General features: G+C 34.6%; 1 protein-coding gene across 1 annotated transcript in view; it reads left to right on the top strand.

Moving 5' to 3' along the window:
- Nucleotides 1-6,200: 6,200 nt before the first annotated feature.
- LOC138704913 (2-aminoadipate transaminase-like) overlaps nucleotides 6,201-20,410 on the top strand; it is a 36,850-nt gene continuing 22,640 nt past the window's right edge. The window contains exon 1 of the mRNA XM_069833316.1: nucleotides 6,201-6,501. Within this exon, the coding sequence (XP_069689417.1) occupies nucleotides 6,331-6,501 (171 nt within the window). The 5' untranslated portion in view covers nucleotides 6,201-6,330. The remainder of the gene's footprint in view (nucleotides 6,502-20,410) is intronic.

Raw genomic sequence — 20,410 nt, 5'->3', positions numbered from 1 at the left:
TTGTGCCAAAATCTCGGTTACTGGGTAAATAGGTATGTCCAGGAACAAGGAAATAATGTCGAATGGAGTCATAGAGTCCTTTGACATTGAGTGAATAATACACATTAAAAACTATTATTTTGTTTTGTCCAGTGCAAGAGTCTGAGAAAAAATCAACTTTCTCTCATAATGAATATAACATATGTATTACAATGTGAGGACAAAATTCAAATGTAGGTTTACTAGCATAAAAGAAGAGGGATGTAAAAGCAACAATTACATTTTAAGTTATTTTCTTATAACTGATAATCCAATCTATAACATTTCTATATTGGCACGTCTGCAACTCACATAGCAGATATCAGTAAGTGAGCAGTTGAGAGCAGAAGTGGTATACGTCAAAAATGGGTAATGGGGGTTAAAGTAAACATTCTGTAAAATGCAGCGCAAAGTAGCAATTAATATTAAATTTATTTAAACTATTAGTAGTCAGTGGATAGTACGAAGGACATATTAATTGCTACTTTGCGCTGCATTTTACAGAATTTTTTCTTTAAACCTCATTACATAATGTTGGCTTACACCACTTCTGCTCTGAACTGCTCAAGTGGCATTGCTCCTTCGCTCACTCAAAATGCTGAGAAGGGCACATTCAAGAACTTAGAACAACTGCTGCAGAAAGAGCGAGAGTTTTGCCACGTGATTCTAGTTCATAGGATAGATGCAAGATGGCATGAGAATACTGAAAATTGCCAAAACCAGAGCCTTATTCAGTTACAAGCCGGAGCATGGGTAGGTTTGGCAACGCTGAGTGGAGCCGGGAGATTCTAAAGTGATTTTGATGTAATTGTGCTTGCTCATTGCTTTCGTTGTACGTAACGTGTATTTTTTCAATATTACTTTATGCACAAAAGTAAGATCAAGATTCAGAGTAGTGATGTAAATTATTACGGGTTCAAAAATAGTGTTTTATTGCCGCTATACTTCAGAATATGGCGTAAGTATGCTACTTACATACAAAGACTGCCACTTAAAATAATTACAAAAAACATGTTTTTTTATTGACAGTAAAAAGGTAAATAAATAAATAAAAAAGATATTCCTTGCACCGAAAATAATAAAATCAATAATACAATAAAGACCTAAGTTCCTACGCAGTATTCTTAAGTTCCATTCCATTAACAAATTTATGGCTAGTAAATTGACAATGTTTTGCCGCTTTATGTTGTTTCACCTCTGACGTGAAAGATCTAGGATATCATACACATTTTAATTTCATGTGATTATCTCTCGTGCTTTTTTTTTTTTATAAATATTTCGTATGCCCAGGAAGCCAGTTTTAGTTTGAACCTGCCATTCATCATAACAATACTGTTATCCTAAATTATTTGTTATAAACTTTTAAAATGTAATTTTAAATAAATATAACTACAGAAAACTAGCTAAGAATGTAAATTATGCAAATAAAATAAAAATGTAAACAGAGGAAACTATTGACATATTATAATAAAGTATAAGGATGTAGATACAGTTAGGCCAAGTATAAAGATCTATGAAAAAAAATGCAGAAACATACTGTCAACCTAATACGTAACAAATCACATCATTACCTATTAAATATGTGCCAATTAGCGTAAACTCGGTAAACTTTAAATCCTGTAAAAACTAAGTGAAAAGTAACAAGTTTATAACTAATTTATTACAAAAGAAATAATATTAATAAACAAACCTTGAAAACCAACAAAGCGAGTGTATGCATCTACAAATTCTAGGTAGTTCTGACGTATATCAGGCATTCCGAATCTTCAACTTACGGGATTACAAAACAGCTGTTTACAATGAACTTGAAAATCAACGGTGTAACTTTATTGATATAGCAGGCGAGACCCAACAATTTGGCTAGAATTCTGATACATCACAAACCACACGTAAGACTATAAAAATGTAGTTTATACAATATTTAATATTTAGAAGAATTGTCAATCACTTTGTCATTAATAATAACCGTAAAAATTGCCAAAGACTGCAACCATATTTTCATTTATTGTCTTGTTTTTATCGCCAACACGCATTTAGTTTATAATACATCAACAATTATCGTTTGATACGACAGCGAACATAATTCCATCGATACACACTTATAATGTAACATTAATTTACATTGAAAATCGACATTAGCACAAACATGTTCTGTATCGTAGGCCTCCGTTTGACAGTTAATTACAATGTTGCCGACATATGGCTCCGGATTGTAACTGAAGAAAGCTCTGCCAAAACTCAATTTTTCATGGTTTGTGGCATAGCTCTCTCTCTCTCTGTGTCTGTCTGTCTCTCTCTCTCTCACTAGACCCTTCAATTCAGTTATCACTGTTAAAACTTCGACTTTCAATATTAACAGATTATTACAAGCAGTGGCGTGCATTCTGGGTAGGCTAGGTCTGCTGCGCCTACCCAGACAGACAAGAAGAAATTTATTAAATTTGTATTTAAAAGTAATACTGTTAATTTAAGAAAGTCTGCAGAGTCCTTAACTAATTTCAGCAAACTTTGGCTTGGCATCCTATTTTCATTTCCTTTTGGCTGGTACTGTACGTCGCATTTGAATTATTGTCCGCTGTGTGCGCGCCCTCGCTTCATCTTTCGTCACTGGAGAGTTGGTCTGCTCGGCTTGCTGTGCCTACCTGGCCCTGCAGTGAGCGTAGTGTTTCCCTTCATAGTCAGTACATTAGAACAGCTGGCGCATGCGCCCTGATTTACGTGTCTTGTCCATTGCCGTAATACGCTAGGCTGGTAGGCGCTAATGAAAGCGCTTTTGGTGATGAAATTACTGTATTATAGTGTTTATTTGAACTTCTGGTGGTAAAGTGAGTGTGTTATAGAGTTTATTTAAACAAAGTGAGGTATAACTAGTGCGATATTGTTGTAATATGGCAGAAGATCACGGTATAATTGAACATATTTTTAAAAAGCCTTTCGGTTGTAGATCATTTAGCGAAAAAGTTGAAATTGTAACTGTGGGGGGAAGACCAGTGCCGGCGCTTCCGAACTTAAAGTTTTTACATAAAGAAAAGGGTAGAGAATATTTACGTTATTTCAATGTGAACCAATATGTGAAAACTAATTGGCTAACCGGATGCTGTCATCTTAATAAATTATTTTGTTGGTCATGCTTATTATTTTGTAACGAACAAAGTGTGTGGAACAAAGAGGGTTATAATAATTTAAATAATCTCAGCAATGCCATTGTCAAACACGAACGATCGCAGCGTCATTTGCGTTCGGTTGTTCAGCTTTCTTGTTTTGGAAGTGTTCGTATTGACACCCAACTTGATGAACAATTGAAATCGGATGTGGCGCGTCACAATGAAATGGTGGAGAAGAACAGAGAAATATTGAAACGCCTAATCGACACAGCGTGCTTCTTAGCCATGCAAGAACTGCCGTTGAGAGGGCATGGCGAAAGTGAAGATTCACTTAACAAAGGCAACTAGCCTATATAGAACTTTTACATTTGTTGAGCAGCTACGACACTACTCTTCGAGAACATCTAGAGTCGTCTACAACATTTAAGGGCACATTGAACAGAATTAAAAATGACCTGATAACTGCTATCAGTGGCGTGTTGATGGAATCTATTAAGAATGACATTTCCATGGCCCAGCATGTTGCAATTATTTTAGATGAAACATCCGATGTAAGCAACAAATCACAACTATCCACCACTCTCAGGTATGTCCATGACCAGACAGCACAGGTTCAAGAAACGTTTATTTCCTTCGTTGATGTGAGTGCAGATAGATCCGCTAATGGTTTATTTAATCATGTAATGGACATAGTGCGATCTTATCATATCAGAGACAAATTAGTTGGTCAAACATATGACGGTGCGGCAGTGATGGCTGGAGAAATAAATGGACTTAAAACCAAAGTTCAAGACATTTATCCTAGAGCTCTATTTGTTCATTGTTTCAGTCATGTCCTAAATCTAGTCTCATCTCAGTCAGCTATGAGTATTAAGGAGTGCCGGATTTTTTCAAACATTAAATGGACTAAGCAGCTTCTTCTCCAAGTCTATAAAACGCGCGCATGCTCTTACTGAATATTCCAACAGAATAATTCCAAGAAATGCACCTACAAGATGGAATTTCTCTTCCAGAATAGTCAATGTTGTAAAGGAGAACCGTGAATTGCTGGTGGACTTTTTTAAAAATATAGGCTACTCAGCAACTCATCAGATTGGGAAAGTGAAACTGTTGCTCTTGCGCGTGGATATTTGTCTTTCCTTTCAGAGTTTGAGACCAAATTTCTTCTAAATGTGTTATCAAAGATCTTTGCATACACTGACATTCTGTACAACATTCTTCAAACGAAGCATTTGGATATTCTGTATTGTGTAGAAAAGGTTAATGAAACAAAACGTATTGTTCTACATGAGAGAGACAGATTTGATGCATTATGGAGTGATGTTTGTAATGAAGTCGAATGTGAAGAAGTGCAGCGAAAAACAAAATGCCTGGAAAATGATGTCATAAAATACAGGAGAATATTTTTTTAAATAATAGACATTGTGACAAACCATATTACAGATAGGTTTGGAAATCTCCCTCAGTTGGAATTTATTTCATTGCTTGATCCAACCAAATTTGCCTTATAAATTAAAATTTCCTAATTCCGCCCTGGATGCGCTGAATGTAAAGTACAGTGCAATGTTTGACATAGTCCGTCTAAAAATGAATTGACAGTCCTATATTCAATGGAGGCGTTTCGTGGAAAATACCCTCATGAACTGGTAACACATTTAGAATCAAAACAACTCCACACAGCATTTGTCGAATTGTACAAATTGACCCTACTGGTTTTGACCATACCAAGCACATCTGCATCTGCTGAGAGGTCATTTTCTGCCCTTAAGCGGATTAAATCATTTCAAAGTTCAACTCAAGGGTAAGAAAGATTGAGCAGTCTAGCCTTGATGTCCATTGAGAAGAAAAAGCTGAAAGAAATCCGAAAATCCCCTACATTTCACAGCGATGTCATTGAGGAGTATTCTAAAAAGGAATGCAGAATGGAGTTCACCTTCAAGTAAATAAGGTATGATTTATTGAATTACTAATTTATTTTATCATTAGTTTCCGAAGGTTTCTGTTTTCTTACCCTCCTTCTGGCTGCTGCTCTAGTTTGGTCAGAACTCACTAAAATTATATCAAAATATCAATATGTTCGAGATATTGTAAGTTGTATACCTATGTAGCATGCAAACATGAAGAGCCTACCCTAATGCAATAGGATCCGCACGCCACTGATTACAAGTAACTTCGTGTTAAATAATTGACTTACACGGCATTTAAATAGCCTATTCACAAAAACGGCAAAGTGCTGAAGTTAACAGATCTGGCAAATTCAACTTGGATGTTTATTATGAAAAACAACTGGTTGTGTGGATAAGATATAGGCTATGGAGAATACCTCATTCTTTTTCCAATGTGTTCTGTTCTGAGGTAAACATTACGGATTTCGAGTAGATTTGCGTCCGCCGCAAGGAATTCGAGACCACAGCTCGAAACCTGGGTACGCTATAAAATGTTCCATAGGCCTATAAAACAATTCAGCCAGTGTGGGTTTGGGAATGCGCCTAGTTTGGGGGTTAGCGCAATATATCGTAAAAGGTCGCAGTGCTGGGTCATAGTGCCCAACTGTCGAAACTTCCATTCCATTCATAGCCTATTAAAAGGATGGCATCTGATCGCTCACCACGGCAAGGTTGGATGACGGAATATTGGACGAATGAGAAAAAAATAGATGGAGGGAATAAATGATAAAGAAAGAGTTTGGTTCAGAAAGGAATAAAACCCAGCCCTTGGAATGAGAAAGAAAGAAGAATTTGTGTAAATTGATGGAAAACAAATTTATTTATCCGATAACATTGCAACGTCACAATCCTTTAGCAACACGTAAGGCCCTCTTAAAACGTCATCATAGAATTCTGTTTTGATCGTTCGACTCGTACCCTGGTTCCACTTCAGTAATATGTTGTAAATTTATGATAGTGTCATACTGTCCAAAACGGCAGTCATATCTAGAAAAGTCTGATGTAAGATATCATGTTTGTGACAGCTGTTCCCTTTTTCCCATGTAGTTTTTCTCCCTCCATACTGATGTTTTATTGCTACAATAGCCATTAGTTGTCACTATCCAGTGGTATTTTTTTAGCCTATATAATCAGCTGTGGCAGCAGTGGGAACGCAAGAACGTTCGCATTTGTCGTAGCAAACCTACTCATAGTTCTGAAGACCGGCTCTGTGTGTAACGTGAAGCGACTGCTGTGGTTTTGTTTTCGTTATAGAAATAACAATGGCCGATGCTGACAAAATTCAGGATCCACACTTGTATCATTTGTTCGATGGCGAACCAATATATAACGTGTACAAAGCTGATATTACTAATTTATCAGCGGGAATGCCTGGCCCAGATCTACTGAAACACTGCATTGATATGTTTCAACAAGCTACTGCAGACAGAATGGTAAGTGAATTGAATCTACAGTACACTTGTGTTTTCATTTTCATTTCATTTATTATATTCCATATAGGCCTATCTTATATTATCGGTAATCCGCAAGGGACCGCGTCGGTCTTTTACAAGGTATCTAGTCTATGTGACGAGGTTAGTGGGTTAGTTGAGGGGATATCCAAGTGACGTCAGGCCGAGGATCTTAAATCGTTGAAATCTTTTCACATATTCCTCGGTCACACGTCACTTAGATAGCCCCTCAACTATCCCACTAACCTTGTCACACATCTTGTAAAATACCGGCGGTCCCTTGCTAATTACCACATTAGCATTGATGTGGAACAAGTCAAGAGTTATAGGCTACAATTTTTAGCGAGATGAGATGATACCGAGGATTACCTGATATTTGTCTTACGGTTTGGGAAAACCTAACTAGGTAATCAGCCCAAATAGGAGTCTGATCCAATGCCGAGCGCAGCTTCGGATCAGCAGGCAAGCGAGTCTGCCGACTGAGCTACGCCGGTGGCTCTGAAGATATGTAGTATTACATAGCAAGCAGATTCACCAGTTATGCTATACAAAAATGCGACACACAACAAGCAGATTAATTCGATTTATAAGCATGTACAGTTCATCAATTGAGATATATAAAATATTATATAATACATCAAATTTTTTTTCTAATATATGATTTCTATTTTTAACATATACATTTTTCTTTATTATTTAAACAATTACTTCGATTCACATTGTTGCAATATTGTTTGACACTTAGAATTACATGTAGGTCTAACTAAACTTGTTTTCATTTCGTTATTATTATTATTATTATTATTATTATTATTATTATTATTATTATTATTATTATTAATTGTATATTGTTCTTTTATTTCTGCAATTTTTATATTGCAATTCTAATACTGGTTGAGTGGAAGAGAAGGCTTTAAGGCCTTAACTATGCCAGTAGAAATAAATAAATGAATGAATGAATGAATGAATGAATGAATGAATGAATGAATGAATGAACGAATTAATTAATTAAATGAATGGATTAATTAATTGAATGAATAAATTAGTGAATTAATAAGTTAGTAAATTAATGAATTATAAATTAATAAAAAATAAACAAATTAATTAATTAATTTGAGGGCTTAATGTGAAACTAACTTAACTACTGTCGATATTTTATTCACAACAAAATTCTCAACAGCCACTACGCTTATTTCAGAACTATACCGTCATGTTTTGTAGACTGTTCGGAATTGAGTTACGATTTTTGTGACCAAGTCGAAGAAGGAATTATTATCAATTTGTGTAAAGATCGAAAAATGTCAATTTTTGTAGTTACGTTAGTTTCACACTAAGCCCTCGAATTAATTCAATTTATAAGCATAAACAATAAATCATTAGAGCTATACAAAACTATAAATACATAGCAAGTAGATTAATTCAATTTACAAGTTTAACCAATTCATCAGTTGAGCTGTATAACATTATATACAATACATAGCAAGAAGATTAATTCAATTTACAAGCAAAAACAATATTGATCAATTTATTGTGTAGAAGGTATGAGCATGTAGAAATTTGATTAATTCTGTTCTGAACCCTTTTTCTTGGATCTTTAGAGCTTTAAGGTAATTGGGCAGTTCATTGAAGATCGTAATACAAACAGTGAAGTACAGTTGTCAAAAGAAAAAGTGGCCGCTCTCTTGAAGCAAAGTTCTCTTCGGGTATATATATTCGCTACAATTCGGTGACAGGCGATGTTACATGTTGTTGGACCACGTTGCCTGATATCTACAATTATAATTAAAGTATTTTCCGTGTTACTTGATAGCGTAATGGTACCGTTGCGGATTTTTATTCGTGAGGTCCTGCGTTCGAATACAGTCTCGTTCTTTTTATGTTCTTTTTTGTTTTGTTTTTAAGACAGGAAAAATATACATAATTGCTCCTTTCTCTTTTACGATTATTTTAGTAATTAACATCAGGATCATTAATGTAGACTATTATGGCATGCCTTTTCATTATGACATTGTGACTGCAAATGGAAAGAAAAAAGATTTTATTCTCAGCAGAAATATCGTTCGTGGCATAAATAAAACAAATTTACTGGCGTCTGCCTTAGAACATTCAAACAATTAAGCGTTCAAAAAGGAAACAAAAAACCACACTTCAATATTTAATCTATTTTCCCGTTATCTCGATCACATCTTGCAGTCGAGTGGGCATGCAATCGACTAGTCTTTGCAAATAGCGACTGTTCTTAGACACGACATTGCAGGCATTCTGGACATACATAAGTATTCTGCCCATGGGCAGGTCTTTCATTGCAAAACCAGCATTCTCCACTCTTTCCTATTTTCTGCCTTCCTCTTAGTCTCTACATATGATTCACATATCCTAATGTTGTCTATTATTCTTCTCAACCAGAGACCCAACCAATTCCTTTTTCTCTTTCTAATTAGTTTCAGCATCATTCTTTCTTCACCCACTTTATCCAACACACCTTAATTTCTTATTCTGTCTGGGTCCACACCTGTGGAGTACCGGTTAGCGCGTCTGGCCGCGAAACCAGGTGGCCCGGGTTCGATTCCCGGTCGGGGCAAGTTATCTGGTTGAGGTTTTTCCGGGATTTTCCCTCAACCCAATATGAGCAAATGCTGGGTAACTTTCGGTGCTGGACCCCGGACTCATTTCACCGGCATTGTCACCTTCATCTCATTCAGACGCTAAATAACCAAAGCTGTTGATAAAGCGTCGTAAAATAACTACTACTACTATTCTGTCTGTCCACTTCACACGTTCCGTTCTTATCCACATTTCAAATGCTTCTATTCGTTTCTCTTCATTTCGTCGTTATGTCCATGTTTCTTCCCCATACAATGCCATACTCCACACAAAGCATTTCACTAGTCTCTTCCTTAGTTCTTTCCCAGAGGTCTGAAAAAGATGCTCCTTGTCCTATTAAAAGCTTCCTTTGCTCATGTTTGCAGTTTTTTTTTTTGGAAGGATAAATGCGGTAACTTCCCGTTGCTTTCCGCACACCACTGTCTCTTTCGCATCTTATTAGATCCCAGGGGGCCCAAGCGTGGAGATTAGGAGAGTGGATTTGACTAATTCGGCCCTCTGGACTTCACCGAAATTCACCGCAAGGGTTAAATATTAGTTATATCAGGATGTTAGGCCCTATCAGAGACCGGGAAATCCCAATTAGCCTTTGCCCCCTCGCATCCTGGATCATCAGAAAATCTTGTAGGGGGATTGGACCAATTTTTCCGCAAGTGTTTCCATCCTTGTGCCCTCGTAGCTCAGCGGTAGAACGTCGGAATTTAGATGTCGACGTCTCAGGTTTAATTCCTCGTTACTCCTTTTCATTTTATTGTGGTTCAAGATAGTATAATGTAATAATATAGAAAGAAAAACTAACACCAGTATTATGTAACTGTATTGTTCCAAACCTAATATTAAATTTATGTTATTTATATCGCTAAAGAATGATAACTGAATATAAATTATAACTTGAATATTATTTATGTCGCTAAAGAACGATAACAATATAAATAACTTTAATATTATTTATGCAGTATCACTAAAGAACGATAATAGAATATAAATGCTAAATATCGGTTTATTTAATTAATATAAGATATTGTATAATATATATTTAATTATCTAAAGAAAATAACCTATTTTACAAAGAAAAATGGTTATTTGTATTATAATAATTACTTTCTTAAAATACAGATTATTTACATCGTGACAGAAAAATAACAGAATATAAATAACTTGAATAATATTTATAACGCTAAAAAACGAAAACAGAATATAAATGATAAGTTGCATATTACTTATATCGCTAAAGAACGATAACAGATTATAAAAAAAAAACGTGAATGTTATTCATATCGTTAAAGAACGATAACAGAATACAAATGATGACTTTAATCTTATTTATATCTCTAAAGAACGATAACAGAATACAAAAAATTATAATTTGAATATTATTTATATCGCTAAAAGAACGACAACAAAATATAAATAACTTGATATCGATAAAGAACTATAACAGAATATAAATGATAATTTTAATATTATTTATATCGCTAAAGAACGATTAAAAAATAAAATGAAAACTTGAAGGCCCGAACCCACAACCTTCGAATCATTAAGCAAGAACTCTACTGCTACTCTACGAGACGCAGATAGGGAATTATTCCATAGTTTCGGAACTACTTCTACAAGCACATGCATCGTGAAACATCACCGTGATTCGAAGTGGACAGAAAATATTCGCTGTTCACGAGTGCGGCCACTTTTTTTTGACAACTGTACATATAGGCCTATAAAAGTTCAGACTAACAATGGTAGATGGAAATCTGACTTGTGTTTTGTATTAAAATTATGAATGTTTTGATTAGTACAAAATCTATCTTGGTTTTTACCCCCGCGGTGGCTGAGTCATCAGACCTCCAACTTGTCACGCAGGCTGCCTGGGTTTGAGTCCCGGTCAGGTCTGGGATTTTTCATTGATAAATCCTTAGTGACACTTGTGGCGGACAAGGTCGCGGTTCGGGTTTTTCTAGGGGGTCTCTCGTTTTTCCCCATATTAGGCATCTACATCATTCTGTCACCATTTCGCCACCATTTCATAGCATTTCCCGATCGTCGGCTAGCGACGCGACGTACGGAGGGGCTGGCCTAGGGACGAGAGGGGGGGTTACCTTCTCGAAACCTGGGTACGCAGCGAACCTTAGTGTAGTCAGCCGGTGTGGGTTGGGAATGCGCCTAGTTTGAGGGTTAGCGCAATAGATCGTAACAGGTCGCAGTGCTGGGCCATAGTGCCCCCTTTCCGTAAAATCCATTCCATACCGTTGATGTAAACACAAGTAGCAACGTCCGAAACACTGTGGAAGGAGTGAAATTGATCATTTATACTTCTCCCTCCTTGTGACTTACGAGTAATACAGTATATTCTATGTGTGTTTCCAGTTCAGATGATTTTTGTCCAACTCTAAACCAAGAATCTTTGTGCTTATAGAATCCTTGAGATCAATTTCATTTAATCTAACACTGTTGGAAAACTGAGCACTATTTTGTGTAGTACTAAATTTGACTAGACAGGTTTTTATCAGCATTAAGTGTCAGTTTATTTTCACTGAACCATTCATTCGTTAGATTTAGCACCGTGTTGTCGCAGATAAGTTGTAGTATACATTGTATAGTAACCTCGTTTAATTATTAGGCAGCGGCATTCCTTTTAAGATTTGTAGGTCTTTATTGCATGCACCGATAATAAAATGAAAATGCGACGTTGTCACGTCTTGTTTGTTGCTTGCTATATATTAATTTAACATGGAACAAGACACACTGCTAAAATTTGCAACTCTGGTTTATATATACACTCCGCGTGGAGTATTGGAGCGGCCTTCAAAAGACTTGACGACAATGGTCATAATGGTCATAATTAAAATTATTGAAACTACAAAGCTTCCGTCCATACACTCCGCGTGGAGTATTGGAGCGGCCTTCAAAAGACTTGACGACAATGGACAGCGCGACACAATTAAAATTATTGAAACTACAAAGCTTCCGTCCCCTTTGACACCGCTAGCCTACTAATTGAACGTGGCTACTTTATATACAATGTAGGCTCCGTATTCCAGCTACTACCTATAAACTGGAATGAGGTTGTCTGATTCGAAGTATATGTGACGTCACGGCGCTGGTACAGATACCGTGCTCCAACCACGAGAAAATCTCCAGGGAATGAAGGGAAGGGGGATGATGCTGTGAATGAATGTTGATGTCATAAGATCACACACGTGGATACTCTTGTCTCTATTGGCTAGCTCTCACAGCACAAACCATAACATTGATACAGACATATTGATACTACCTTAGTTACAAAATTAGGTCACAGTTAATCTCCTGGTCTTTTAATCTCTTCATACAGGAAATAACATATGCAGGAGAGCGCATGGTTTTTAAACTGGCGTTATAACGGTAATATTATTTATCTACTTCGTTCCAATAGACGACGCAATAGTAAGCACATTCCTTTCACGGTTGATCTCCTGGTTGGAGAACAGTACGTTTGTATACAGAACAGTTACGCATTCTCTGCCCTCTTCCTCTAGGTCTAGATACAAAGTCAAAACCGGATCGCAGTCATAATGAATAGTCTTATCGATCACTGCTCTTACTAGTCGTATTATTTAAGTAACTGCAACTCTGTGGCTGATTGAAGATTCATTGCAGAGGTAAAATGCCTTACGTAAGACGCTCAAGCATGTAATATTGCAGGGCATAGTTGAGGATATTTGAACTAATATTTTCACTGTCAATATAGACAATATTACATATTAATTGTGTAAAATTAACTTAAAAGTGACAATAAACAATGCATTGAAAGACACTGCAATACCAAAAGGCGCAGAAAGTGTGTTGAATGTAACCCAAAAGAACCAGTACCATCACAATCTGAAAATTATGAAGATATTAACTCGACGTTTAGCATGGATTTGTGTAGCCTACCATGATGTTTAGTGTCAAAATCCCACTCAATAAATGAAATAATCTACATTTAGGGAATTTATAGAAAAGTACATAGAAAATTAGTGGGTTTTTAGTGATGAGCGACAATATCCTAATGAAACATTAAAAAATATCAGACAATAGGAATATCTTGTACTACAGCATGCACCAATAACGTCATGTGCTATTGAAAGAATTTCTTGCAATAAAAAATAATTTCAAGTGACATCCGCGTATGTTCAAGTTCCGTAACTTACGAATGCACGTTATTCTCACTGCAAAGATCACGACGAAAATGAACATCACGGCTCAAGCATGTGTTTACTAGTAGGCCTATAGCTTCAGAATGTCGGGAGTTGACTGTACTCCACGAACATGCAACAATGAAGCGACGTGTTTGTTCATATCCTAAACCGTTGCATTACTTGTGTTCGGCGTACTATAGACCTATACCTAATGTGTCTTTAACTTCAGTCTTTAGGCAGCTAGAATACGGAGCTACTGGGTGTTCAGTTCAAAGTGTGTCATGGCTCGCTGTATGCCGTGATGTGGCTAGTCGATTAGCCTAGAGAATTCAATCTTCCTACACTTCCGCAGAGGTGTATTACTTACGTGCCAGAGAAGCTGCCTAGCAAGTACGGCGTTCATTCAGAAGAGTACTTACCGATGGGTACGGTAACGCCGGTAGTGGCAGGAATGTGAACTGTTTCGAAACATGTACTCAGGTGAGTTTTTCTTACTGTCGGGATATGGGGAGAGGGTTAAGACGATTACTTACGTATTTGTTGACATTAACTTCGACGGTCAACATGGACACGGAGCATTTGATTTGTGTTGTGGAATGTTGCCGTACGCAACCGATGATGATAAATACCCTGCGTACGACTTGGCCGCGCAAAACACAGTTCGAAAGAGGTTATGGTAGCACACAGACCGTACAGACCGCCATCTGTTGCTACGACGTTTAAGTTATATCGTACACGTTCTCAAATTCAGATTTAACGCCTTGATTAATAGGCAACTTCTCTGACACAAAATCTGAAACTCGCTTCAAATCGCTGACTCTTCAACAGTGACGTCATGACACACTTTGAAATGAACACTCAGTATATATATCCTTTGTTTCTTTCTTTGTATTGGTGTTGGCCGGGTTTCATTTGAACGCTCTAATATTGTGTTAGAGCAAGAAAGAAAATGGCGAAATTCTGTAGGGGAGATAAATTGCATCCATTTTTAAAAAAAGAATGCATAATTTGATATTCACTAATGGTCTTACAGGAATGAATGAATACAGACCATCTCTACAAAGAAAAGGAATTCTGGGAACATTTTTAAAGCGTTTGAGATTAATTTTTTTCGCAGAAACAGGTTTTCTAGTCTAATGATCACGAGCGATTAGTTACGACGAATGCCGTTTTGTTTAGAGCCTTACATAATTTATGCTTATTACTGAAAACAGAATCTTCGGCTTCCATCGTCTCGTCGACGAGAGTGATACTTGCGGTAGAGAAGACCGAAGGAGTATCGGCGGTAGTCGAGAGATAGCGAGCTTCGAAACTGCGCTTAATCGTGGGTTCGAATCCTGCTATGATGAGTTTTGACATAGAACAGGCATGTTCAGCGCATGCATTTGTAAGTCTTAATCGAGGTGACACAGTGACGTAGAATCTTATCTTGAAAGATATCCTACGTCAGGCATCGCAAAACGTTGCAAATTCATGACGCAATATAAATACTACAGTAGCCGCTACACACAAAGTGAAGACAGGGGTTGGGTGCATTGGTCGCAGTAAGTTAGACAGCAGAGGCGGTTTGTGATCGCCACTACCTTCCGAGTTCATAACAAATAAATAACAAGAGAAACAGGAAATGAATATCTTTTTAGGATTATATTATTTTCATCTGCATTCTTTTATTTTTTGACTAGCCGTACCCGTGCGCTCCGCTGCACCCGTTAGAAATAAATATAAAGTAATTACATAATTAAAATAGGACGTTTGATCCAGGGAACATTCGTGTTTGATAGAAGGATAAATCGTTTAATATGTTACTTAATTTAAATTGTATTTAAAATATTAAAATGCGATCATTTTGATCCAGAGACCACTCATTTGGTGCAATGACAATTCCTTTAACATGTTATTAATTGTTATTACTAATTATTTTTGGAAAAGCGAAAATTAACAGAAAAATTTTGGCTACAGATTTATTATTATGTTTGTATTATATTATATTATATTATATTATATTATATTATATTATATTATATTATATTATATTATATTATATTATATTATATTATATTATATTATATTATATTATTTTTTTTCCTCTATTGTGCTAAAACAGCATGTTCCATTGCATACAATATTTGCAATACTACATGCTATGTTTATGTTACGTATTACATAGTTCATAGTTGATATTCATATAGCAGTACACTATTGTGATATACAGAGTCGGTTAAAATAGATATTACAATCCAAAAATTAAAATAAATAAAAATTATCTACTCTACACAATATATGATGAAGTAGCAATTATAAATCTTATGCTTAAGTACATTACAAATCCACAATTAATTAATACATTACAAATACACATTACACATCCACAATTAAATTATCTATGTACTATATAGAATCAATCCGCTCGCCAGTTACAAAGCTTATGCCTGAATGCATTATCAGAAAAATTTTGTACAAGTGTTACAATATTACATACTATGTTTATATTATTAATCGAATTTGATATATGTAGAATAGTTCATAGTTATCTAGCAATACACTATTGTAATAGATAGAGTTAAATTTAAATTATACCTTGCAAATTAAAAATTTAACATATATACTACAAATCCACAATTTAAATTGTACCTTACAAATTCACAATTTAAAATATTATACTTTACAAATCCACAAATTTAAAATATGCATTACAAATCCACAATTTAATTTATACATTACAAATCCACAAATTTAAAATATGTATTACAAATCCACAATTTAAATTGTACCTTACAATTTCACAATTTAAAATATTATACATTACAAATCCATAATTAAATTGTACCTTACAAATTCATCCACAATTTAAATTGCACCTTACAAATTCACAATTAAAATATTATACATTACAAATCCATAAATTAAATAAAATTTTCTACTCTATACAATGGATGATAAGCTAGCTTATGCTTAAATACATTACAAGACAACGTTGTACAAGTGTTTTAACATATTTATATGCTATTTTTACGTTAAATACATGTTCACAGTCATTTAACAATACACTATTGCAACAGACGGAGTCATATTTGAATTGTACATCACAGATCCACAATTTAAAATCTTATAATTGTATGCTTATTTGGATTCATGTTTACAAAGTGTTGTACTTATTATATTATATTATATTATATTATATTATATTATATTATATTATATTATATTATATTATATTATATTATATTATATTATATTATATTATATTATATTATATTATGTAAAAAGTGTGTTGATAACGGATGTACTCGAATTAGAAAGTTTTTAATTTGTTGTGGGAGCTCTTGAATCTCAGGAGGAACAGCTTTTACAACATCGCAACATAATCTGCTTGGCTCATTACCCAATTTTTTTGCATTGCATTTATTGCATATATATTTTATGTATTTTAACACGATTCAATTGAGCATAGTTAAAATTTGAATTATAAAATAATGCATTGCTAAGCTAACGTACTATTACTGCATACTAAATCAATACACTCTCGTTGTTAGTTAATTCTCTGAGATAAAAACATTATTTTAAGAAATACAGGAAATGAATATACAGAATAACCTATCAAGTTTTCTGTGCATAAGAAGCTATTTTAATCTTACCTGTCCTCAATTCACTCACAAGTTACTGTAATAACATTATAGCATTATGTCCATCCAGAGAAACTACACTTTCCAATTATGAGATAATAATTAATTATACAAATCGGTTAATTTAGCTTCCTATATTACTTCATACAAACACAGAAACATTGTCTGTAGGCTATGTTTCATAGCTTTCGATTGTTGTGTCCAAGGCCCCTTATAGACGAAGTCATTTGTTTTTTATTTCAATACACCGCCTTAGATGGCAGTTATTTTAATTTTAAAACTCATTTATCTCATTAAATATCAGTCCTATCAAACTTTTTCAAAGAATAAAACTTATCAGAAATCATTTTTAAAGAAACGTTTGTTATTTAACATTTTTCACAAAAATCAATAATAAGCGAGATATTTCGATTTATTTAATTAAGGCCACCTTATAACACCCTTTTAAATAACGTATTTTGAATGCCATATAGCCTAAAGTCTAAGTTACAACGAACTTAATTTATATTCCAATTTTCATCGAAATCCGTTCAGCCATTATCGCGTGAAAAGGTAACAAACATACAGACAGACAGACAGACAGACATACATACAAAAAAAGCGATTTTCGGTTTCAGGATGGTTAATTATATATGTTAACACCAATTATTTTTAGAAAATCGAAAATTACCAGAAAGTTTTGGCTACAGATTTATTATTAGTATAGATTACAATACTGTATTTCTATTGAAAAATTATGGGTTGCCACATAAGTAGCCACTGCCAATTGTGCACGAAGGCTGATATCTGTTAAGCGTGTCGTCTTTGATTTTAATATGTTTAATTTTGAAAAAAAAAAAAATATATATATATATATATATATATATATATTCACAAATATACGTAGAACCGAACATAGCTGCGATTGTGGCAGCAAATAATCTAAGATGTGGATATTTAGAGCAGACAATATTTTTTTAATACATCTGAAGCAACACAATCCTTGTGCTTGCTTTTCACAAAGATGTCACTTTGGAGATCAGCAACCTCAAATTGTAAGTCTGGTCGTATTTTCAGAATGGGTGTGTTGAAAGAATTTGCGAATAGAGAGAAATCATTTTCCATTTGCTTAAAATCACAAAATCTTCTATCTCTAAATTCTGAAAGTAATGTTTCCAGGATGTCGCAGTATTTATCTGTTCTTGAATCAGAAACATTTGAAAGTGACTCCAGACAAGTAAAATGATGAAACTCGTTTTCTTTCGATTGCACTTTCCAAACATTTATCATCATGGAAATAGTAATATGCGTTACAAGTGCGGTATGTTGATGTTTTCATGTTCGAGGAAAAGATTGAAAAAGCGAAACGTAGTTGAGCTTTTCTTAATTTCCGAGAACATGAAAACAAACATATCGCTCGTGTATCGTACATTATTTTGTGCGAAGATCGTTTATTACATACCTGAAAGTGGAATTTCTAATTAGTTGCAATGAAATCTCCATCTTGGTTTTTGTTCAATGACTGCAATTTTGGAAAACAAAAATATCTCTCTTCAACGTTGTTGCTATAAAATGTTTTCTGTGTTTACTATATTGCAGCAGGCCGTGATATACGTCTGTCTTTTTTTTCGCCAGTCTATAAATGCGAACTTAAAACAAATGGTAAGGTTATGTAATGATTTATTTTTCATTTTAATATTTTAACAATATTATTTATATAACATATTGCAGTAATAACATCGGCATCTGGAATGTTGTTGATTTTTTCACAGCTTCCTTAATGTTACTTGCATCACGAATGAAATAACTTTAGTGGAGTAGTAGACTTTACTTAATTTTTGCAAATATTTAAAAACAACAATTAACAGTGCAATTTAGGTGAAATTGCAGTGGTAAGTTTCCAATTTATAATTATTACTATGTTAAACGTCTCTAAAAATAATATGTTAAAAGCCTAAAGCAGTAAAATGAATGTCGCGCTTAAGCGGTAAGAAGAGGGAAATTGTTATGTGTGTTACGTTGGGAATACTGAATGTGGTATTTCACACTTACCGCGTATTGGTTCTGTGCGGAAAACAAGCAAATACGCACGATCTCGCACAAAATATTTCACCGCGTCATACATGTCAACTATGTTCTGATCACGTCCTTGAAGTCGGCAGTTTAGTTTGTTCAACTGTTCCGAAATATCTGTTATGAACGCCAAATCACGATTCAGATAATATTGGATAACAGAATGAGGTTGACAGTACAGACAACGCTAGAGGAAGGAGTTCAGCGCAGAGAGGGGTGTTGTCACGTGGAACTTCCGTCAGAGTTCAGGCGCTATTTCACGAAACACAATTTTGCGATGCCTGTCCTATGTAGTGTTCCACTTCATTTAAAGCAGACCTGCACAAGGTTTGCGCTCTCCGAGCCGGCTCACAGCTCATGAGCGGAATGCAGACATTAGCTGCGCTCTGTATAAGGGTGGACTGGAAGAAGGGGTGATATCGTACAAAATATACACGAAACGAAGTACTATTACGAGGTTAATGAATATTTTCTGTCCACTTCGGATCACTGTGATGTTTCACGATGCATGTGCTTGTAGAAGTAGTTCCGAAACTATGGAATAATTCCCTATCTGCGTCTCGTAGAGTAGCAGTAGAGTACTTGCTTAATGATTCGAAGGTTGTGGGTTCGGGCCTTCAAGTTTTCATTTTATTTTTTAATCGTTCTTTAGCGATATAAATAATATTCAAATTATCATTCATATTCTGTTATAGTTCTTTATCGATATCAAGTTATTTATATTTTGTTGTCGTTCTTTTAGCGATATAAATAATATTCAAATTATATTTTTTTGTATTCTGTTATCGTTCTTTAGAGATATAAATAATATTAAAGTCATCATTTGTATTCTGTTATCGTTCTTTAACGATATGAATAACATTCACGTTTTTTTTATAATCTGTTATCGTTCTTTAGCGATATAAGTAATATTCATGTTATCATTTATGTTCTGTTTTCGTTCTCTAGCGTTATAAATAATATTCAAGTTATTTGTATTCTCTTATTGTTCTTTCCCGACATAAATAATCTGTATTTTATGTAAGTAATTATTATAATACAAATAACCATTTTTCTTTGTGAAATAGGTTACTTTATTTAAATAATTATATATTATATAATATCTTATATTAATCAAAAAACCGATATTTATCATTTATATTCTGTTATCGTTCTTTAGTGATACTGTATAAATAATATTAAAGTTATAATTTATATTGAGTTATCATTCTTTAGCGATATAAATAACATACATTTAATATTAGGTTTGGAACAACAGTTGCATAATACTGGTGTTAGTTTTTCTTTTTATATTATTACAGTATATTATCTTGAACCACAATAAAATGGAAAGGAGTGACGAGGAATTGAACCTGAGATGTTGACATCTAAATTCCGACGTTCTTCCGCTGAGCTACGAGAATACAAGTGTGGGAACATTTACGGAAAAATTGGTCCAATCCCTCTCCAAGATTTTCTGAT

This window comes from Periplaneta americana, chromosome 1, assembly GCF_040183065.1.
Source record: "Periplaneta americana isolate PAMFEO1 chromosome 1, P.americana_PAMFEO1_priV1, whole genome shotgun sequence".
Classification (NCBI taxonomy): domain Eukaryota; kingdom Metazoa; phylum Arthropoda; class Insecta; order Blattodea; family Blattidae; genus Periplaneta; species Periplaneta americana.
Note: the sequence above shows the minus strand (reverse complement) of the source record. Positions and strands in the feature narration are given on the sequence as shown.